General features: G+C 33.1%; 2 protein-coding genes across 3 annotated transcripts; both read left to right on the top strand.

Annotated features, from left to right (window-relative positions):
- The first annotated feature begins 633 nt into the window (after positions 1–633).
- Positions 634–3,386, top strand: LOC139847983 (membrane-anchored ubiquitin-fold protein 1-like). 2 transcript variants are annotated; one of them, XM_071837724.1, is made up of 4 exons: positions 634–971; positions 1,216–1,380; positions 1,886–1,954; positions 2,880–3,386. In XM_071837724.1, exons 1-3 carry the CDS (start codon positions 839–841, stop codon positions 1,939–1,941), a joined length of 354 nt encoding a protein of 117 aa, XP_071693825.1. In that variant the 5' UTR covers positions 634–838; the 3' UTR covers positions 1,942–1,954; positions 2,880–3,386. The 2 variants fall into 2 exon arrangements, with proteins under 2 accessions (XP_071693825.1, XP_071693824.1); XM_071837723.1 differs by having other exon boundaries at positions 637–971; positions 1,886–1,981; positions 2,880–3,385.
- Positions 3,387–10,689: 7,303 nt separating this feature from the next.
- On the top strand, positions 10,690–13,092 carry LOC139850645 (phosphatidylinositol 3,4,5-trisphosphate 3-phosphatase and protein-tyrosine-phosphatase PTEN1). The gene is made up of 7 exons (XM_071840196.1): positions 10,690–10,977; positions 11,273–11,449; positions 11,542–11,655; positions 11,882–12,064; positions 12,333–12,524; positions 12,755–12,856; positions 12,945–13,092. Exons 1-7 carry the CDS (start codon positions 10,690–10,692, stop codon positions 13,074–13,076), a joined length of 1,188 nt encoding a protein of 395 aa, XP_071696297.1. The 3' UTR covers positions 13,077–13,092.
- The last annotated feature ends 11,379 nt before the right edge of the window (positions 13,093–24,471 follow it).

Raw genomic sequence — 24,471 nt, 5'->3', positions numbered from 1 at the left:
AAAAAAAAAAAAAAAAAAAAATTGTGTGCATCCTCCCTAATCAAACCGTGACAGAAGTGGACAGCCGGATCAGTTTCTTGAACTACAGTTTAAGGTAATCTCATTCTACTTTTCATCAATCTTTTTGTCGTTATCATGCATATTTAAAGAGATACGATTCTGTATCTTTCTTTATTATATGATTACTTGTTTCCACTTTAAATTGATTCATCAACTATACCCACTTGATTATTTGAGTAAATGATACGTTATTTGATGGTTGCTGACATTTTGTTGCTCAATTAGGTCATCCAATTAAGACTTTTTCTCATTCTTTTGAGTTTCTTATAATACCCATATCATAAAGTTTGTGGCTTTTGATTCTTTTTTAGCTTTTTTTTGACAAAAGATTGTGGGTTTTTTTTATTTATTTCTGTGAAGTTAATGCTTTTTTGATTCTTTCCTTAAATTTGCAATATTCTTAGGGTTCACTATGGTTAAGTTGATTGATTTGTTATTGGAATTGGAATTATTCATATGTTGATTGGTAATTTGCTAAATTTCCTTAAATTTCCATTTATATTTTTGTTTATTATATGTAAATTATTGACTTATAGTCAATTGTCAATATTATCAATTGCAGACTAGCATAAAGATTGCATTTTATTAACAAATTTTTGAAAATTTTCAGATGTGAGGAAAGGTGTTTGATCAAAAGAAAGACCCTTTTTGTAAAGATACTTCTGTTTATCTAATTGAGTTCATAAAGATTGTTTCTTTTCTGTTGCTGAATACCAAACAATTTCAAGATTCTAGGTGTTGGGATACATATAATTTTGGTTAAAAATAAAGTTATAAGATGTCTGGAGTTCAAGATTCTTTGGAAATAAAATTTCGTTTGCTCGATGGATCGGATATTGGTCCCAAAAGCTTTCCAACAGCTGCAACTGTTGCTACTTTGAAAGAAAGTATCCTTTCTCAATGGCCCAAAGGTTCGTTTAGCATCTTACAGTTAAATTTTTAATATTTATGGTTCAAAGTTTTATAAAGTTTCAATTTTTATTTGTGCCCATTTAATGCTAAAGATTTTAGCTGTATCTTTGATTGTTATGATCTCAAGTGCAAAAAAATGTATGATTTTGATGAATGGTGCTGTATATTGGCTTTTGTCTCTGTTTTTCTCTGTTTTTAGTATGTCTGAAAACTAAAAATACTTAATATTGTTTGGTTTGACAGAAAAGGAAAATGCTCCCAAAACAGTGAAAGATTTAAAGATCATTAGTGCAGGAAAGATATTGGAAAACAGTCGAACGGTTGGCGAATGCAGGAGTGCGTTGTGTGACGTTCCTGGTGGAGTTATAACTATGCATGTTGTTGTTAGCCAACCACCTCAAGAAAAAGGTATATATGAATATAATCTTCTTAAAAATGTTGCGTCTACTGTAATGTATGGCTTATGTCGTTTTACTTAGGTTCTATTGATGACTCTATATGGCATTTATAGAAATGAAAATTTGATTGTAGATCCTATTTGATTGTTGTACGTCCTAATACTGCGTCTAAAATTTTTTACATTGTTGATTTACCAAAAGTCGGGTGTATTAGTTTTTAAAGAAATGGCAACATAAAGTGTAAAGTTGCATAAAGATGTGTGTTAGTACCAGAATAATTTCTACACTATTTTCTGCAAGATATTTTTTTTTTTTCTCGAATCCCATTTTGGTAAGAAATTGTAAACGAACCTTTAAAAATATATATGCAACTTTATTTCCTTTTATTAGAGTGAAGTTCGTTAAAATATTGTCTATGTCACAGGTTAGGCTTCTAATTCGAAGCGTATTACTTATCTTAAATGTCTAATATTTTTTTTTCCTTTTTCCTTTTTTTTTTTTTGGTAAATTAACAGAAAAGAAAGTGGCTGATGATCCAAAGATAAACAAGTGTATATGTGTGATATTATGAGAAGCGACTCCGGGTATGACCGTTACTTCTTCATTTGCAGGTTGGTTGGTTGATCATTCATTGAAATACATTTTTCATTGTAATATTCTTTTTCAATTTCAAGGTAGATACATTTATGATTCTTGTTAGGACCACTTTAGCAAATAGTCCAATATATTAGCACATGAGAGTTTTTTAATACTCAAACTATTTTGTGATAGAGGGAGGTTCACAAGAGTATATATACAAACAATATTTCTTTCTAACTTCTGATGTGAGACTTTGGTTTACACCCAACAAACCTCCCCTAAAACCGAGGGGTCCGTCACTCTACGCCATCCACATCTGTGCTTCGTTCGTAGCTTTGATACCACTTGTTAGGACCGCAACATCTCCAATATATGAGTTCCTTAGTACTTCAAAACCTATTTATGATAGATGGAGATTCACAATAGTTCATAACCAGAAAATATTTCTTTCCGGCTTCCGATAATGCTAACCATACCAAGGTAGCTAATGTTTGGATCTCACAAAGGTCTCGGGTTCAAAACCTCACTATAAGATTTATCATGGGGGTGGCCAGGGAAATGCTCGGAAACCGCCACGGGATAACCCGAATTAGCCGCGCCCATCTGAGTAAAAATATTCGCCCTCCCCAGCAGGAGCGTACTTATTAAGGGACCCGTGGGTCCCGTGACACCATCAGTTTGGAAATTGTTTTACAAAATATTCTTTAGATTGTACATGACACCACTAAAATCAACTATAGGACCCCATATATTTGTGGGATTTATGTTTTTTTAGAGTTAAACAACTACTAAAATACCCTTCAAATATAAATTTTTGAGAAAAAAATGGGGACCCCATTGAGTTTTCATCATTCGCCATTGCTTCCCAGATAGTCTGAAACAGAGAAATCTTATCGTTTACTTGTTGATATTTTTATGATTTTGTGATAGTTAAAAGGATGCTGGAGTTTGCACAAGATGGTGCTGCTGCTCAGTGAACGGTTTGGATTGAGTTCTAAAAAGAAAACATAAAAAGAAAGAAATATTGTGAGATAAAACACATGTATCTATACAGTTTGTGTTTTTTAGTTTGTGTTTTGCGTAGTTTGTTAAGATATGTGAAGTTTTACTTCGGAGTACATTGATGGCTCTTCTTGAGTTTCCAAAAAATACTACAACTGTGATTAGATTTGAATAACAACGCATTATAGTTTTTAACTTATTATGCTGTATAACCTGTGCATGATTGACATTTTGGTTAAGTGCAAATCAACGCACAAGTTTGAGTAATTCTGGACCCGTTGGTATTCAACGTGGAACGAAGTTCATTTTAGATCCTGTAAGGGTTCAAATGGCTATTAATTAGTATAGTTTAGCTATTATACTTGATACTCCGTATATAACTAGTACTAGGGTTTGATTAGGTTTCATTGTACTTTATAATTAGTTGATGAACAACACGGGTGTTGTTACTTTTATTTTATTAAGTGTTGTTTTTATGACTTCGTTTAGAAAGGGGTATATGTTATTATGTACAGAGCATTTTTCATATTAAAGAATAAAGAAACAACAATTTTTACTTACTTAATTAAGAGTTTGACAGAAACAGATTATTAAGTGTAAAGTAAACAAGCCCTTAGTAATCTACGAGAGTTGATAATTGTCGTTTATTCTTGATCTGAAGTTGATAAACACAAATATTGATGTAACTATCATTGTGAATACATGTGGCCTTCAAGAAAAATCTCTCATTAACTAGGTGCCCCTAAATAATCCTACACGTGAAAGAATTTTTTCAACATCGTCGCGAATTGAGTTTTCTCTTAACGTGCGTGTGGGTGACAAATAAAAACATTCGTTGTCGAAATTGCCGTTAAAAAAATGATCTCTTATTATATTATATTTATTATATATAGGAAGCGAAATTTGAGCACCCAATATCAAATTGAGTCTCTATTTAATTTTTTTATTATTATTTTGAACGACGGTTATGAGTTACTCACGGAATTCGAAAGTAATGTCGTTACCCACCGACCTAATCATTTCTCTGGACGAACCAATACAGTCCTACCACTTTTAGGGGGAAACCAATACAGTCTATGATAACCAATTAGAATTCATTTTTTTTTTTGAACGGCGAATTTGCATCAGCGTATCATTTATTTCAACGACTCTCATCATTTGCACCAACGGTTGCTTGGCAACTAATCGCGGGACCTAAGTTGTTTGGCAACTAATCGCAGGAAATTGTAGAGAAAACCTTCCGCCCCAGGAATTGAACCCGGGTTGCTTGGCAACTAATCGCGGACACTTCCACACTGAGACATAATACCATTGAAGCAAAGGTTTGTTGGTAGAATTCATTATTTAATTGTGACGATCGCTCTAAATCAATATGGACGAACACGTCATTCATCGATTTCATTGCGAGGTATTTGACCTCTATATGATACGTTTTGTAAATATTGCATTCTTTTGAAAAGGCACACCATAAATGAATATTTAAATCAAAGGTTTTCGACATCTGATGATTTCTACATATAGACAATCACCGTAATATAATAGTTTACAATAGTACTTCCGTTGACAATGCAGTCAAAATAAGATACATGATGATGATTTGGTGAATGCAACGTTTCCTTGAAAAATATGTCATGTAAGACTCCATGCACATAACTTGCCTAACATATAAGCAAACAGCGGAAGACTTCTAGGGAACCTGAGAATAAACATGCTAACAAGTGTTAACACAAAGGTTGGCGAGTTCATAGTTTTAATGTTTTGCATAATCTGTACATAAAGGTGGATCACAAGATTTCAGTTGTTTCATCCAGAAACGTTTATCAAAATATTCTACGAAATTGAGCACCCTGGTAACTAAACTTAATGTATATATAATTTATACCCTTTGTATAATCATCTTAATAATACACGCAAACCAACGTGTACGCTTCTCAAATAGCATACGTCCGTTAAAAGGCTAGTGTTCTAGCTCGGACGGGGATATCAAGCCCTATGGATCCATATATAACTACTCGCGCCCACCAGTTCTTATAACCGGCAGTTACTAGTTACCAAAGCTAAGGGATTTTCGGTTCAAACTCGGTGTAGAATTTAGTGTGTACTTGTATCCATTGCGTTTAAAATAAAGTGCATGTATTCTCAGCCCAAAAATATATATTGCAAAAGCAATTAAAAAGGGAGCAAATGAAACTCACCTTAGCAGCACATAAAGTCGTTCACCGAAATGTGACCGAAACTTGGAATACCAAATAACCGTAGATCTCAACCTAGAGAACATATGTTGGTCAATAATTGTCTATCAAGCTAGGTCAGGTCATAGTGTATCACAATCCTAATGCTCGAGATCGACATACAAAAGTTATCAAAAGTCATTTCAAAAAGTCAATCTGACTCAATACAATAGTTGAATGATCATGGCAATCGAAACATTTTAACATTTCACATAGTTTCCTAATTTTTGTAAAATTAAACTATAGTTTTTATAAGGCTTTAAAATATGATAAAACAATCAATTTTGACAATTATTCAACAACACGAGACGTGCCTTATATAAGAATTCATTTACTCCGCTGGTAATATTTAAAAATTCAATTTATCAATCTTATAAACAAGTTGTTTAAATATTAATTGCAGATTCAAAAGCAATTTCAATTAACGTCAATCATAATTCAGTTGATCATATCTTTTAATTCGTTCATCGAAATCATACGATATCTAAATGAAAAATTATTGATTTTTCGCCAGCTTTCCAAAAACATGCATATCATATAAATTTTATTAGTAATATATGTATTTAATTCGTGATTCATCATAAACTATTTAACGACGAAATTTAGCATACTAGCATGCATAAACATATATACTCGCGCACTAGACATGTATACACTATTAATATATAAAAGATAAGATATGAATGCTCACGTATCAATATTGTGATTCAATATTGCAGGAAAGTACGTAGACGCAACGGAGATGATAAACACTAGGTTAGACTTGCGAATAATACCCATGAACATTACCCATAATCTCCATAGCTATAACCCATAGTTTCCTTAGCTCTATCCCGCTCGAAAAGCTTGTTTTGAAAATAACTTGCTCATGACCTCATCGTAGTATTTTATGTATAATAATACTAATAATAATACTCCTAATTATAAGATTAATAATAATAATAATAATAATAATAATAATAATAATAATAATAATAATAATAATAATAATAATAATAATAATAATAATAATAATAATAATAATAAATATAGAGAGCAGAGATTGAGATATATGTGTGTGTGTGTGTCGAACAAACTGGCCAATTTATAGAATGTTTCTGAATCCTGACTGCCATGCGATCGCATGGGTTTTATGCCTATTTCTCATGCGATCGCATGGCCCCAAAATCCAGCTCATAATTTTTTGTTGTTTTGTTTGTCGACATATTTTTATAATATATATATATAATATATATAATTTATATTAATTAATTATATATTATATTATATTCACGTGCATAGTTGACTTTTAATTTTTGGTCCGATGACTCGTACGTTTACGCTCGACTAATGTCTCAGTTCCGGTTTCTCGAATGCATTTTCGTATGCTTAGAAAACTTGTACTTTACGTTTCGTGATTCGTACCTTTGTCAAAATATAATCTTAAATTATCAATAAACTATATTACTCAAAGTATAACTTATACCTTTTAGTAATTTGGACATTTGCTTCTATAAATCAACTCCTCGTTGTTTATTAAAATATATTTAATAATATCGAAACGTTTTATATCTAATTCAATTCTATGCATGATCACATTGTAAAATATATATTTTCGTTTAGAAAAATATAAATTTGTATATAATATTTATTTATCAAACGGAACAATAAATGGGTGTTACTATTGTTTACAAAAATAATTTCGAACCTTAATATATATATATATATATATATATATATATATATATATATATATATATATATATATATATATATATATATATATATATATATATATATATATATATATATATATACTTTTTCTATACACGTTGCAAGTTATTTATATATCAAATACAGTCAAAAAGGAAAGATTTCTTAAATCAAGGTGGACCTCTCAACAAAGACTTATCACAATACTTACGGGATTTATAATTGTTGAAATATCTGCTAATCCAATCGTTGGTATTATCTTCTAATTCCGTAGATGAATATATTAAGCATATATTAAGACAATTACGTTTAATTTAAAATATTATACATTTAATACTTTGTTAACGTTTTCAAGTTATAATATATATATATACATATATATATTCATATCCATTTATATATTCGTTCGTGAATCGTCGAGCATAGTCAAAAGGGTAATTGAATGTATGAACATAGTTCCAAAATTTTCGAGACTCAACATTACAAACTTTGCTTATCATGTCGGAATCATATAAAGATTAAGTTTAAATTTGGTCGAAAATTTCCGGGTTGTCACATTAATATTTTATAATTAAATATGTAATAGAAAACATGATTTACAATTTATTCCACACAACTTTGGAAATATTTGACTGTCATCAAAAATTGAACTGTAAATCTTTTTTAATTTACCTCAAATATTTTCGAAGCAGAGATATACTTAATTGGATGAATTATAATTTCTAATAATTATTTAATTAAAAATTAAAGTTGTAATTTGTATAAACAAAATTTTCTATGGATAAACTATAAATAAATAAAATAATTAATTAACTAAAATTTCGAATTGTGATCTATTTAGGAGAGTTAGTTTGTATAAACTTCACACGTCTTAAATCATTGATCACCATCTATGATCTACGTAGACGTATTAAGAATAGTTATAGCTCTTAATAAGGTATGTTTACTGTTTTATTATCGCGTTTAGTTATTTTTATTAATTTGATCGTAATTGTTATACCAATATATAACTTTGTTTGGTGTAGAATCGTATCGTTATTGGGTGTATTGCAACATGAAACCCAAAAAGGTTCAATGAATTTGTAGGTCTAGTTGTAACTTTGAGAGAGATGTATAGTAGGCCATCTAAGCTTTCTATAAATTTTTCAGGATTAAGAATCAACGGTATTATGTAATGATATAACTTGTTAATATGTGTTTGATGGGATTAAGATGTGAATATATATAATGCAATAACTAATGTATAACTTGCGTTTTTCTTTATATGCTGATGTATATCGTTATATATTTGTACATTAGTTGTTATTGCATACTCGTATCCCTTAGGATAACAAGTAAATATTCATAACTCACATCCATAACATAAACAATTGTTTTCCTTTTATTTAAAATGCTCGAATTTTAAAAATTACTATCCAAAGTATCATGTTTCTAACCACGCAGGCTTGCCTGAGTGGCCACCGAGTTGCCCAATGAAGCACACCACCCGGGTTCAATTCCTGACTATGCCAAATTGTTCAAAAAGGAAATGTGACTAGAGGGTGCGCATAATGCGCAATTTACCCGGTACCAGGTCTCGCACTCAGGGGGCTTGATTACCCGAGGTTTTACCTTCTATGGGGGAGGCAATGTGCTCGTTCATAAGAGGGTTTCCTCGCTTACAAAAAAAAAAAAAAAAAAAAAAAAAAAAGTATCATGTTTCTAATTAATAAAAACGTTATAATTTATTATTTCACATATAGGAATATTGATCAAACATATTTTCATCGAAAGGTGGAAATACATTTTAGTGCAATAGATAGGGTTTTTAACTATCAACGGCTTACTCTCCCGTCCGCTTAAAAATTCATATAAAGATGTAAGTAAAACCTTTAGATGAGGGAAGTGAAAAAATCGTATGACCCTAGGAGGTTTTTTTTGTGTGTAGGATGTATCTTTTGAAGGAGCCCAATGGGCCACCAACAGATCAAGTTTAAATGCAAGCCCAATAAGTTATGTGTATCATCAAATATACATATGGATACCTATAACATAACATGTAAATATAAATTTGAAGTCCAAGGGTTTCAAGTCTAGTCTAGTATAATAATTTTATGCAAACACAAATACATGTATACTCGTCCTAATAATTTGCGAGTCTGATGACGAAGCTGTCTCTCGAATCCCTAATGTCGGATAACGTTGGAACTCTAATCACATACTTTGACTCTTTTTACTCATGACGGCTTACATCATGAAAAAGTCGTATACTATTACTTTGTGAAGTTTTCACTTTTGGCTTGCATCTTGTAAGGTTTCAATAACATCACTATTTTGTTTCTTTGTTTTGAAATTTTCTCCAAGGTGGGGTATTTGTGCGCGCAGTATTTTTGACAAAAATACAATTAACCATTGTTTGTATTTTTTTTATTTTTATTTTTTATAGAATTTGTTAACAGGTAAGTAGATAACTAATATGTTAGTTATACAGAAGGTATGTGTAGTATAGGCATAAATAAGTTTATATATTACACTTTTTGCTTTCTAAGTATTTGAATATATATACAGAAGGTATGAATGTATATGTTTAGCTGTTCTAAGTATATATATATATATATATATATATATATATATATATATATATATATATATATATATATATATATAGTGGTAGGATCAAGAGGGAAGTAACTATTCGAGGGGAAGCGGGGGGAAGCAAAAACTTTTTTTTTTTTGTTTTTTGAAAAAACTTTGTTCACGAACATTATAGATGAGATGAAAATATGAAAATTTAGTAGAGACACTTTGTGATAAATGTTTTTATTTTGGCGGGAAAACGCTCGAAGAAGTAATATATAACAATTATCGTGTTTTTCGAGCGTATTTTGAGGTTTTAGCTATTGGGGTTTAGATATTAGGGTTTAGATATTAGGGTTTAGAAATTTAGGCTTTAGATTTAGGATTTAGATTGAGTTTTTAACACGAACGGTTTAGAGTTTAGGGTTTAGGGTTTAGGGTTTTGGGTTTATTCCATATATATATATATATATATCTTATAATACACTAATAATAACTAATCTTAGGTACAGTTTTCTGGACCCAAGACTATTCTTATATGACATTTAACTAATACAATTGGAAACTTTAACACTGTGTGCCTGTGTGGTATAAATGTGAATATTTTAGAATATGTGGTATGAATATGAAAATTGCAACATATTGTTAAGGCTTGCAATGTTAAAACCATAAAAATGTGGTTAAAAATTAATTGTTTTAGTTGTTTTTAATTTTTTTTTCTTTCTATTCTTTCTAAAATTAGTCATGAAAACAACCTGCATGTTTTTCTTCTTCTTGCCCAGTTCCTTAAAATCATTTTTCTTGCCTTGGGAAATTTATCTTTCAACTGTTGCTCCAAGAATCGTAAAAAATTATATTACGATTTTTGGACCAAATTTTCGATCAATCAATTAGGGTTTTAGGATTCTCAATCTGGAAGGATCAAAGGCAAGTACAATACTGACTTTTTCAAATTTTCTTACATGTTTCATAATCATGTTGAATTTCACCTACATTGTTGATAATTGCGTTTTCGTAGGGTAATTTTGTATATGAATACGAATTAAATTTATTAACAACATTAACATTGGCGTGATCATTAAATTGAATAACGACATCATGTGTTGATAACATTTCCTATAAAAGTTGATTAGGTAATCAAGATTATCAATTGGTATACAACCTTGTACGAATTCCTTATATCAGAAACGTATGTTTTAACTATTGAAACATGTTTACATAGGTGATCTTGAGAGTAGAGTATCCTAAACCGATAAAAAATGGGCATGAAAGCGACCAAACTTTTGCCAGGGACTGCAAACAGTCCGGATGCTTTGGCGGCCCAGTATCAAATGATCGATTATGTGTCCAAACATATTTTTTTACGTAGACTTGTTTCTCAAAAAAGAAGACGTATGCTAGTTGGTGGTTATGATCTTGATATGTCGTATATCACTCCTCGTATATTAGCCATGTCATTTCCTGCAGAGCGAATGAAAGCCATATATCGCAATCCTATGTGGCAAGTCAAAGATGTTTTGGAAATGAGACATCGTGGACACTACAAGGTTCGTTATTTAGTGACCTAATCTCGTCTTATACAAGTGTATTCAATTCAAACCCATTTGTTAATTATGCTTTAGTTATCTATATTTTCATTTTTATCTGTCTCAAAATAACAGTCCACTTTCACTTTCAGCCAATCAGAAAGTATGTGTTAAGTGATTATATATGAAATTATATTGGCTAATAGTGTAATCATATCATAGTTCCCAAAATTGTGTGCATATATATACTCTAATAATTAAATTAGGATGTTTAATTTTTTTCAAATAGTATGAGCTAACTTCTTGTACCTTTTAGGTGTATAACTTATGTATAGAGGAAGACTATGATCCGTCTCATTTTAATGATTGTGTTGAGAGATACCCATTTGACGATAATCATGTTCCATCACTCGCAATGGTCAAGGAATTTTGCGAAAGCGTTCAATCGTGGCTTTCAAGTGACCCGAAGAATATTGTAGTTATTCACTGCATGGTAAAGTTGCAAATTCTGTAATTTATCTGATCATTTTATCTTTTTCCTCCCAAGTGATGTTCGCTATACTTTTTCTTAACAAAATACAACAGGCAGGTAAAGGTCGAACAGGATTGATGGTATCTTCATACTTGGTCTACACTGGGATGTTAGCAGAGGATGCTCTTCAGGTTTATGCTGATAAAAGGACTACAAATAATCTTGGAGTATGTTATTTAATTATTTATTTTGATTAAGTTACATTTAAGGGTCTTATGAAATCATATAAGTTAATCAAAAAGCCTAGTGGTTGGGGTCTGGGATTGGTCAGGGAAAATGGTCGGAAACGGTCACGGGATAACCCAGTTAGGCCTCGTACATCTGAGTCCGAGTTAGCCGACTGAACATGAAAAAACCTTATCCGTTTACATGTTGTTTAAATATTATGCGCAGGTGACAATACCAAGCCAACGACGTTACGTTCACTATTGGCAAAAATCACTTAAGTTTTCTGATCAGGGCTGTACTCCAGAAGTGAACCTTCCTAAACCAACTACTAGAGAGTTGCAGCAGATTAAAATATATGATACCAGAAATATGGAAAACATCTTCTTTGTTATATCTAAAATGGAAGAGGTATGTCATGTTTTAACTAAACCATATGGTTGATAAGATGTACAAAGTTAAAAATGAAAAAGAAAGTATTTTGTGTTCTTATTTACTTAGTGTCCATTACCAAAGGGCTTATAACTTAGCAGTATCGAGGTAATCATTTATAGGTAATCATTTATGCGTTTGAGTCCTGTCGTGGACAATTTAATGGGTTTGTGTTTCCCATTCCAAAAAGAACTTAGTGTGCATTATATGTTTAGTGTATTATTATGCTTATTTGTTTATGTTACAGGTTGTTGGACAGCGTTATCATCCATCTGAACGCGTTTGTAGAAACTTTTGCAGAAAGATAAACGATATTGGTATTGACAGTCTTCAACACTTTTACTCATTCATTGAGGAAGATCACAAGGAATACGATTCAGAACAAGAAAGAACGAACGTGAAAAACTGCCTTGAATGCCACTTTAATAAACCAATTGAGGTACAATTTCATCAAACACGTAGCTATAAAACATGTTTCATACCAACGAGCTAATAGCTCAGTGGTATCCATTACCTTAGAAGCCCGGGCCTACCATGTGGAAGCCTTTGCCACGCTAGGCATCTGACTCTAACGATGTGGGTTTCCACGAGATTTAGGTTTTCCTGCCGATCTACACCTTATTTTTAAAGATGTTTCATTGCTCAAAATATTATAGTATGGTTGAACAGGTTACCGGAGATATTTGTGTCACTTTCTACGAAAAGAATCTCGGAGGTCGTCTCTTCTACGCTTGTTTCAATACTACATTCATCGAAAACAGCTTGCTACAGGTACTGAAACAAAAAGAGTCCTTTGTGAGTTTATTCTTTTATGATCGACCGGCTTTGTTTTTTTGACATTTTGACTCTTTTTTGGTAGTTTTCGTTAACGGAATTGGATAAAGTTGGAAATAAGGCTAGATCAATAGCGGGTCCTGAGTTTCGAGTGGAGTTGCTGTTCGGTCCGGTTAACTGTAATGTTGGTGAAGATGGTTGCAAATCTGTTAACTGAGTTAATTTAACCCTGGTTTGATGATTATTCTTCCTTTGAAATTTATTAGAAGGGGATGTAAATTTTGACCTTGTAGAGCTGTTTAAACAACTCACATGACAGGCTTAGTTTGCAATGGCAGAAAGGATACTTTTATTAGGAATGGCAAATATTACTACATGGATCACATTATTTTGAACATTTTGATCTTGTTATATGTGGCTCTCATAAAGAAGAATGGGATAACAAAGATGAAATGCATAATTATAGAGATAAGTTGGTTGAAACAGAGTATATGCATGTATAAACAATACTTCTATAAACAGACCCTAAGATTAAACTAGTCTGGTTGACTCATTTATATCATCTACACGAGTTACATAGGTTTATTGACTGCAGTTACAAAAATAAATAAATAAATAAATAAATAAACAAACTTGCTGATATCATATTGATTTAAAAAAACAAGGAGTCAAGAAGGTCATTGTTTTGTACAAAGGCAACTATAAGCATAAAAAATAATTAACTAAACGGACAAGGTTTTTCTTGTCGTACCGTCGAGCGAGTTGGGGAGCTCGACTAAAGCCGACCTGAGGGAGGCCTACAACCGTTGGTCTAGAAAGCTAGTATCTGTTGAGACTATCCAAGAAAATAGAGTATTCTTTACTAAAATGTATTCAGCCTAATGGGGTTATCGCGTGACCGTTTATGACCCTTTTCCCTGGCCACCCCAATTATAAATTTATGTTATTTGTAAAGGTATGCACTCTGTTTTCGTTATGATGTACTTTTTACTATATTTTTTTTCTTGAGCTATACGTTTGCCATAAAATCAGTAGTACAACATAGAGCATGTATATAGTACTAGAATTATCCTTATGAGATTAAAAAAATGAAATATTTGTGTTTATTAGCATATTATTGGATACAAAAATTTAGGCGCCATGATGTTATTGTCATCTATTAATAAAGAAACAACAAATCCGGTTTGGTAATGATCAAATGCACTTTTAATTTGGTTGAATTATGTGACTGAACCAAGAAACACTTGCTCCAAACTACTCTATTATAATTGTTCTTGTTAGGTTGTTTATGAATTTGCCGCCGTTCCATAATATACTAAACAAACACCAATGGCGTGTAGCTCAGTTGATAATGTTTGGGGCATTTTGCCACAAATAAGCAGAGGTTATGAGTTCAAACCCTGCTACCGCTGAGCTAGTCAGGCATGCCCCCCACATTATGGAATTGGCAGTCAATTGTGGGCCAGTAGAGGTTGCCGGCTATCAACATTATACTAAGCAAACATAATGAACAGAAAATAGTGCTTCAACATTGCAAAAACTTACCAAAAAAAATCACAATATAGTTATGAATCCTGAGTTACATAAGCAACAAAGAAGCAAATAGAAACATGAAACCTAATGATATGTGGCCTTTATAGATGATATGTCAAGAACACTAAAAGGATCAAAATTCACATAAGTTACTCGTAAGAATAAGATAGAGTATAAACCAATTTTGTTTACCATAGACGCATATGCTATGCCGGTTGTCTATATGGTGATCCTGCACGATATTGTAAAATGATGGTGGATTCATACTTTTCAAATGGGCGACCGAGTGGAGTTTGAGCGTTCAAGATCAGCACGTGCCGGTCAGTGGCAATACGCTCCGTCCGTCGTATCATGGCTTTTACAGCCCCAATGGTGTTTGAGCGTCCGACTTCCAGAGAGATTGTCTTCCCTGTGAGAGTTTCGACTATTATACCTGCACAAGGATGACAGTGAAAATCTGAACAGCAAACTACACTTGCTTTAAATGTCCAATTATTACCCTAAAGTTGTAAAAGTCGCTAATCGGTCAAGACCTTGGAAGGACTAATCGGCGTTAATTAACGTTGACCTATACATATATTAAACAGTTGATTAGGTCTTTTGAATATAGATATAACAGTTGGTTATCCCAAATGAAATTCCTATTTAAAAGTCTAACATAAGTCATACAGATCTTTTGACAAAATAACTATACAATCTTTTTGGCCTTCAAGGTTTTTCCCCCACTTACTGTATGTATTTCTGGATTAGGCTATAGGGTATTAATATCAAGGAATAAAATATATCTAAATATAAATGGGGCTCCAATTTGACAATAGTAATGTGAAATTCATGATAATTTGGAAGTCATTAAGATACCTTTACCTTCTATTCAAATAAACCCTTAACAAATTACTACTTATTTTATTAGTTCACAGTAATTGAACTATGAACACTAGACTCTCACTCAAACAATAAATAAGAATTATTGATACAGAGAATGAGAGAACACGATTATAGGATAGAAGATAAATGATATTGATCGTGAAAAGTACATCTTCAAAGTAAAACACGAGTCCCTATTTATACAGATAAACACCAAATCTGAAGATTTGGTTTCCAAAACTACATAGCTAAAAATATGGAAAAGATAAACTTAAAAACCAAACAAATATGCTAATAACTCTAAAGTCAATCTTCTGGAGATAAAACCGAATCAAAACAAATCTTCTTAATCTTTAAACAAATCTCCAGAATATTCCTTAGCTTTGGCATCAAGAAATCTCAAACCGTTGACTTCAGTAAACATCAGAGTCTGCAACTTCAGACTCTAATTCTCCAGATTCTAGCATGCTTTTGACTCATCAGATTTTCACTTTCCCAACAATCTCCCCCTATCTGATGATGTCAAAACAACTTGCACACCTAATTAACCACCTTAGCATATTCCTTTTCAATAAGCTTACACTTGTTCTTCATGTGAGGAATTTTCTTCAACATAGATAGCTTGCTATACAAGTGATTCAACAATTGAACCCTAAAAGGAAAAGTTTGCTCTGTCTCACATCTGGATAATAAACTGATCAACATCTCAATACCAGCCCCTTCAAACTGATCAACCCTAATCAACATCCTTTGATTTCCATTTGTTTTAAACATCAAACCATCCAAATACTCAACATACTTATCATCAACAAACTCTAAATGTTCAGGGACATCATACCTTTCAACATGTCCCTTAGCTCTTCTTTCTTTCATCTTTAAATCAAACATTCCACAAAATACCTCATAATCCTTAAAACTTATAAACCCTTCTTCAAACACCAAATGTACCAGCATATAAACTCTCTTCAACACTTCTTTCACAACAACTTGATCTCCTGCAGACTCCTTGATACACACAGCTATGCCTTTCCACTCACAAAAACCCAAACGAACAATTTGATTTATTTTAACTCTCAACCTCCTATCTGGTAAGTGTGTCATTGTTAGCAGTAGAGTTACACCTTCAAATTCAGATTTATCAACCTCAACCTTGACAACATAACCTTCATATCTTCTGAACCTAAATCTCTTGTTCATCTGAGCCCTTAAATCACCCTCTGTCCTTTGCATAGCAGCAGCCATAACAGCACTAGAACTTCCCTGAATATCACCAACACCACCAACCATTTGAGTATCACCAACACCTCTATCAGTTATATTCTCCCCCTCAACTTGATGCTCCCCCTCAATTTGAGCTCTCTTTGATTGCTCCCCCTCAACATTTGTAAAACCTGCATCTGCAGTACCTGCATCATCTGACCTCTTTCTTTTCTCCCCCTTTTTGATATCATCTAAAGGCAGAGAAGATATGACCTTCCAAATTTCAGTCTGTTGATTCTTGAGGGAACAAATATCAGAAGCAAACCCAGTAAAGCATTGTCTCAGTTCATCAACACCAACCATCCTTTTCTCCAGCTCAGCCAACCTGTGATTAATTTCTGCAACGGACCCTGAACCACATGCACTAGACAACCCCTGCATATCCCCAACCAACCTCCTTACCTCCAACAGCTCATCTTTGGAAACAAAATTATTATTAAAGGTAAGATTATTAATCTTAGACTGCACACCAGAGAGCTTGTCATCAAACTCCTTAGTCAACTTGGTCAAAGCCTGATGTAGGCCAACCATGGTGACTGGTGCCTCAGTCTGAGAAGTAGTGCCAGAAGATAAGGGTAGGGTTTGAAATGTCCCGTTCTTATTGATTAAAAACGTTCCATATTAATTGATTTCGTTGCGAGGTTTTGACCTCTATATGAGACGTTTTTCAAAGACTGCATTCATTTTAAAACAACCCATAACCTTTATTTCATCAATAAAGGTTTAAAAAACTTTACGTAGATTATCAAATAATGATAATCTAAAATATCCTGTTTACACACGACCATTACATAATGGTTTACAATACAAATATGTTACAACAAAATAAGTTTCTTGAATGCAGTTTTTACACAATATCATACAAGCATGGACTCCAAATCTCGTCCTTATTTAAGTATGCGACAGCGGAAGCTCTTAATAATTACCTGAGAATAAACATGCTTAAAACGTCAACAAAAATGTTGGTGAGTTATAGGTTTAACCTATATATATCAAATCATAATAATAGACCACAAGATTTCATATTTCAATACACATCCCATACATAGAGATAAAAATCATTCATATGGTGAACACCTGGTAACCGACATTAACAAGATGCATATATAAGAATATCCCCATCATTCCAGGACACCCTTCGGATATGATATAAATTTCGAAGTACTAAAGCATCCGGTACTTTGGATGGGGTTTGTTAGGCCCAATAGATCTATCTTTAGGATTCGCGTCAATTAGGGTGTCTGTTCCCTAATTCTTAGATTACCAGACTTAATAAAAAGGGGCATATTCGATTTTGATAATTCAACCATAGAATGTAGTTTCACGTACTTGTGTCTATTTTGTAAATCATTTATAAAACCTGCATGTATTCTCATCCCAAAAATATTAGATTTTAAAAGTGGGACTATAACTCACTTTCACAGATTTTTACTTCGTCGGGAAGTAAGACTTGGCCACTGGTTGATTCACGAACCTATAACAATATATACATATATATCAAAGTATGTTCAAAATATATTTACAACACTTTAATATATTTTGATGTTTTAAGTTTATTAAGTCAGCTGTCCTCGTTAGTAACCTACAACTAGTTGTCCACAGTTAGATGTACAGAAATAAATCGATAAATATTATCTTGAATCAATCCACGACCCAGTGCATACGTATCTCAATATTGATCACAACTCAAACTATATATATTTTGGAATCAACCTCAACCCTGTATAGCTAACTCCAACATTCACATATAGAGTGTCTATGGTTGTTCCGAAATATATATAGATGTGTCGACATGATAGGTCGAAACATTGTATACGTGTCTATGGTATCTCAAGATTACATAATATACAATACAAGTTGATTAAGTTATGGTTGGAATAGATTAGTTACCAATTTTCACGTAGCTAAAATGAGAAAAATTATCCAATCTTGTTTTACCCATAACTTCTTCATTTTAAATCCGTTTTGAGTGAATCAAATTGCTATGGTTTCATATTGAACTCTATTTTATGAATCTAAACAGAAAAAGTATAGGTTTATAGTCGGAAAAATAAGTTACAAGTCGTTTTTGTAAAGGTAGTCATTTCAGTCGAAAGAACGACGTCTAGATGACCATTTTAGAAAACATACTTCCACTTTGAGTTTAACCATAATTTTTGGATATAATTTAATGTTCATAATAAAAATCATTTTCTCAGAATAACAACTTTTAAATCAAAGTTTATCATAGTTTTTAATTAACTAACCCAAAACAGCCCGCGGTGTTACTACGACGGCGTAAATCCGGTTTTACGGTGTTTTTCGTGTTTCCAGGTTTTAAATCATTAAGTTAGCATATCATATAGATATAGAACATGTGTTTAGTTGATTTTAAAAGTCAAGTTAGAAGGATTAACTTTTGTTTGCGAACAAGTTTAGAATTAACTAAACTATGTTCTAGTGATTACAAGTTTAAACCTTCGAATAAGATAGCTTTATATGTATGAATCGAATGATGTTAAGAACATCATTACTACCTTAAGTTCCTTGGATAAACCTACTAGAAAAGAGAAAAATGGATCTAGCTTCAACGGATCCTTGGATGGCTCGAAGTTCTTGAAGCAGAATCATGACACGAAAACAAGTTCAAGTAAGATCATCACTTGAAATAAGATTGTTATAGTTATAGAAATTGAACCAAAGTTTGAATATGATTATTACCTTGTATTAGAATGATAACCTACTATAAGAAACAAAGATTTTTTGAGGTTGGATGATCACCTTACAAGATTGGAAATGAGCTAGCAAACTTGAAAGTATTCTTGATTTTATGTAACTAGAACTTGTAGAATATATGAAGAACACTTAGAACTTGAAGATAGAACTTGAGAGAGATCAATTAGATGAAGAAAATTGAAGAATGAAAGTGTTTGTAGGTGTTTTTGGTCGTTGGTGTATGGAGTAGATATAAAGGATATGTAATTTTATTTTCATGTAAATAAGTCATGAATGATTACTCATATTTTTGTAATTTTATGAGATATTTCATGCTAGTTGCCAAATGATGGTTCCCACATGTGTTAGGTGACTCACATGGGCTGCTAAGAGCTGATCATTGGAGTGTATATACCAATAGTACATACATCTAAAAGCTGTGTATTGTACGAGTACGAATACGGGTGCATACGAGTAGAATTGTTGATGAAACTGAACGAGGATGTAATTGTAAGCATTTATGTTAAGTAGAAGTATTTTGATAACTGTATTGAAGTCTTTAAAAAGTGTATAAATACATATTAAAACACTACATGTATATACATTTTAACTGAGTCGTTAAGTCATCGTTAATCGTTACATGTAAGTGTTGTTTTGAAACCTTTAGGTTAACGATCTTGTTAAATGTTGTTAACCCAATATTTATAATATCAAATGAGATTTTAAATTATTATATTATCATGATATTATCATGTATGAATATCTCTTAATATGATATATATACATTAAATGTCTTTACAACGATAATCGTTACATATATGTCTCGTTTAAAAATCATTAAGTTAGTAGTCTTGTTTTTACATATGTAGTTCATTGTTAATATACTTAATGATATGTTTACTTATCATAGTATCATGTTAACTATATATATATCCATATATATGTCATCATATAGTTTTTACAAGTTTTAACGTTCGTGAATCACCGGTCAACTTGGGTGGTCAATTGTCTATATGAAACATATTTCAATTAATCAAGTCTTAACAAGTTTGATTGCTTAACATGTTGGAAACATTTAATCATGTAAATATTAATCTCAATTAATATATATAAACATGGAAAAGTTCGGGTCACTACAGTACCTACCCGTTAAATAAATTTCGTCCCGAAATTTTAAGCTGTTGAAGGTGTTGACGAATCTTCTGGAAATAGATGCGGGTATTTCTTATTCATCTGATCTTCACGCTCCCAGGTGAACTCGGGTCCTCTTCGAGCATTCCATCGAACCTTAACAATTGGTATCTTGTTTTGCTTAAGTCTTTTAAACTCACGATCCATTATTTCGATGGGTTCTTCGATGAATTGAAGTTTTTTGTTGATTTGGATTTCATCTAACGGAATAGTGAGATCTTCTTTAGCAAAACATTTCTTCAAATTCGAGACGTGGAAAGTGTTATGTATAGCCGCGAGTTGTTGAGGTAACTCAAGTCGGTAAGCTACTGGTCCGACACGATCAATAATCTTGAATGGTCCAATATACCTTGGATTTAATTTCCCTCGTTTACCAAATTGAACAACGCCTTTCCAAGGTGCAACTTTAAGCATGACCATCTCTCCAATTTCAAATTCTATATCTTTTCTTTTAATGTTAGCGTAGCTCTTTTGTCGACTTTGGGCGGTTTTCAACCGTTGTTGAATTTGGATGATCTTCTCGGTAGTTTCTTGTATAATCTCCGGACCCGTAATTTGTCTATCCCCCACTTCACTCCAACAAATCGGAGACCTGCACTTTCTACCATAAAGTGCTTCAAACGGCGCCATCTCAATGCTTGAATGGTAGCTGTTGTTGTAAGAAAATTCTGCTAACGGTAGATGTCGATCCCAACTGTTTCCGAAATCAATAACACATGCTCATAGCATGTCTTCAAGTGTTTGTATCGTTCTTTCGCTCTGCCCATCAGTTTGTGGATGATAGGCAGTACTCATGTCTAGACGAGTTCCTAATGCTTGCTGTAATGTCTGCCAGAATATTGAAATAAATCTGCCATCCCTATCAGAGATAATAGAGATTGGTATTCCATGTCTGGAGACGACTTCCTTCAAATACAGTCGTGCTAACTTCTCCATCTTGTCATCTTTTCTTATTGGCAGGAAGTGTGCTGATTTGGTGAGACGATCAACTATTACCCAAATAGTATCAAAACCACTTGCAGTCCTTGGCAATTTAGTGATGAAATCCATGGTAATGTTTTCCCATTTCTATTCCGGGATTTCGGGTTGTTGAAGTAGACCTGATGGTTTCTGATGCTCAGCTTTGACCTTAGAACACGTCAAACATTCTCCTACGTATTTAGCAACATCGGCTTTCATACCCGGCCACCAAAAATATTTCTTGAGATCCTTGTACATCTTCCCCGTTCCAGGATGTATTGAGTATCTGGTTTTATGAGCTTCTCTAAGTACCATTTCTCTCATATCTCCAAATTTTGGTACCCAAATCCTTTCAGCCCTATACCGGGTTCCGTCTTCCCGAATATTAAGATGCTTCTCCGATCCTTTGAGTATTTCATCCTTTAAATTTCCCTCTTTTAAAACTCCTTGTTGCGCCTCCTTTATTTGAGTAGTAAGGTTATTATGAATCATTATATTCATAGATTTTACTCGAATGGGTTCTCTGTCCTTCCTGCTCAAGGCATCGGCTACCACATTTGCCTTCCCCGGGTGGTAACGAATCTCAAAGTCGTAATCATTCAATAATTCAATCCACCTACGCTGCCTCATATTCAGTTGTTTCTGATTAAATATGTGTTGAAGACTTTTGTGGTCGGTATATGTAGCGACCCGACCAAATCGTCATTGACGGCGCCGTCTACTTAGGTCCCGTTACGTGGTCATAAGTCTTTAAAACAACGTTTGACCAAAAGATATGTCGCATTCATTTCAAATGTAAAGGTTGTTCAAGTTTTACAAGAATAGTTCCACCACAAGTTACGATACAAAGTTTTAAGTACAAATGAAACTTATGCGACACAATTTAAAAGTATCCAAAAGACGCTCCATGTATGCATGTATACTCGACATCCAATGCAAGTATCAAAATAATGAGCGGAAGCATGTATCATGTATCGTTCAAGGACCTGAGAAAAACATAGAAATCTGTCAACGAAAACGTTGGTGAAATCATAGGTTTAAGTAAGTAAGTACAAGTGAACCACAAGATTTGCATCAATGAAATAATAGTAATACATTCCAAAAGTTTATTTCACGAGCACCCAATTATCAAAGCTTAACATTCCATCCATTGTATACCCCATCCATAGTGCTAGAACAAACACTGATTCTCGAAAATATATTTCATCCGTAGACGGTAGCGAACCGTCAAAGATGAGGGTTGTCAACCCATATGGCCATATAACATAAGTTCTCGCTTACACTCGGAAAGTGTAACTAATGATAATCGAATTGAGGATTTTTGTTCTAAACTCGTATGTAGAATGTTTGTTTTCCCGTTCTTGTGTTCACTTAGTTCAAAAGAATCGTTTATGTTTTCTCATCCCAAATATAAGTTCAAAAAGAGTAAAAGTGGGACTATGATCTCACCTTGAGTGCACGTACGAAAAGTACTTCACAAAATAACGTGTGCGAAGGATAGTGCTAGTCTTGACCTAAACAAATAGGTCGTATCAATAACGGTAAACACGATAGGTCAAGGATGTTTAATTAGTCCTATGGCTCGTTACGACTCGATTATTTAGCATGTGAAATCAAATTGTCAAGTTTCATGCAAGATACAAGTATATAAACAAGTTAGGAAGGTTGCATAATCATTTGGTTAAGTTTGACAAAAAGTCAAACTTTGGTCGGTCAAAGTCAACGAAAAAGTCAACACGTTCGGGTCGTGTCCCGAACTATTTTTCTGAGGTTTTTAATCATGTATGAGCATGTTAGGACAAGTTACATGTGAATCGGAGGTGCGTAGCATAGCAAACATTATTCAAAAATTGACCAAGTTGGACAGACCAAAATGGCGCGCCGCGCGGGTATATGGCGCGCCGCGCCATTACCTGTGCAGAGAATTCTGGCAGTTTTTAAGTTTTATGCACGAACCTAACTTCAAACAATCACCATTTATGATCCGCAAACAATCAAGACAAGTATCTTATACCGTTGGGAAGGTAATTTGACGAGGAAAACAACTAAACACATTTCATCAATCAATCTACCTATTACAACAACCAAAACCGCATCTAATGCTTAACATTAACCGCATACAAGTTCATAAATGCAATTCAATGATTCGGGCAACCAATTTACATGAATGATATGCCGTTTCGAAGGTAATCAAGCATACAATCCAACTAAATACTTACCAATAATAATCCATGGCATTCAATGTATCAAAAGTCCATTTCAAATTCATCAAACCCTAACCCAAATTCACCAAAATCAATAATCAAGTTCATGAAGTTTTCTAAGGCAACCTACACATCAAATTGAAGCTAGTGATACAAGGAACACAATTAGAACATGAACTTTTAACATCTAACAACATATGATCATCCAAAATTCAAGAACAACACACCAAAATTCAAGTTCATGCTAGTTACACTAAAACAACGAGATCGAGCATATAAATCATATATTCATGTTAGACTTGAGCCATAGACACTAATTAACACTTTTATAAGTTAAAAACATCAAGAACACAAAATCTAGTGATTTTAGAAAGTTACCCAAATGAGATGAAGTTGGTACCAAAATGAAGAGGATGAAGAGAGGATCACGAATATGTAATTTATTTTGTTGTAAGCCTCCTAGATCGAATTTAGATGATGATTGAATGAATTTGGAATTTGGGTGTGTGTGTTCTTGCTAGAGAGAAAGAGAGAGAGAGATGAAGATGATAATGAATGGGTGAAAGGGGTTTGACCCTTTGACCTAGTCAAGGGTTTGATCCCTTGTCAAGTTTAGTCCCTCAACTTTCGTTCGGGTGCGGGAATTACCTAAACGAGATAATTTAAAACGCGTATCAACGGGAGATGTTATAAACATATAACGGACTTTATATTAGTATAACGGAAAAGTAAATGGAAAAAGGCGGGATGTTACATTACCTACTCCTTAAAAGAAATTTCGTCCCGAAATTTAAGTAGGCGTAGTAGTCGTTGTTTCTTCCTCGAGATCTTGCGTTTCCGAATTCACGAATAGATGAGGATACTTCCTTTGCATTTGATCTTGTCTTTCCCAAGTAAACTCGGGTC

Source organism: Rutidosis leptorrhynchoides, chromosome 5, assembly GCF_046630445.1.
Source record: "Rutidosis leptorrhynchoides isolate AG116_Rl617_1_P2 chromosome 5, CSIRO_AGI_Rlap_v1, whole genome shotgun sequence".
In the NCBI taxonomy this organism is placed as follows: Eukaryota; Viridiplantae; Streptophyta; class Magnoliopsida; order Asterales; family Asteraceae; genus Rutidosis; species Rutidosis leptorrhynchoides.
The sequence above is the reverse complement of the archived record's forward strand: the minus strand, read 5'-3'. Positions and strand labels throughout refer to the sequence as shown.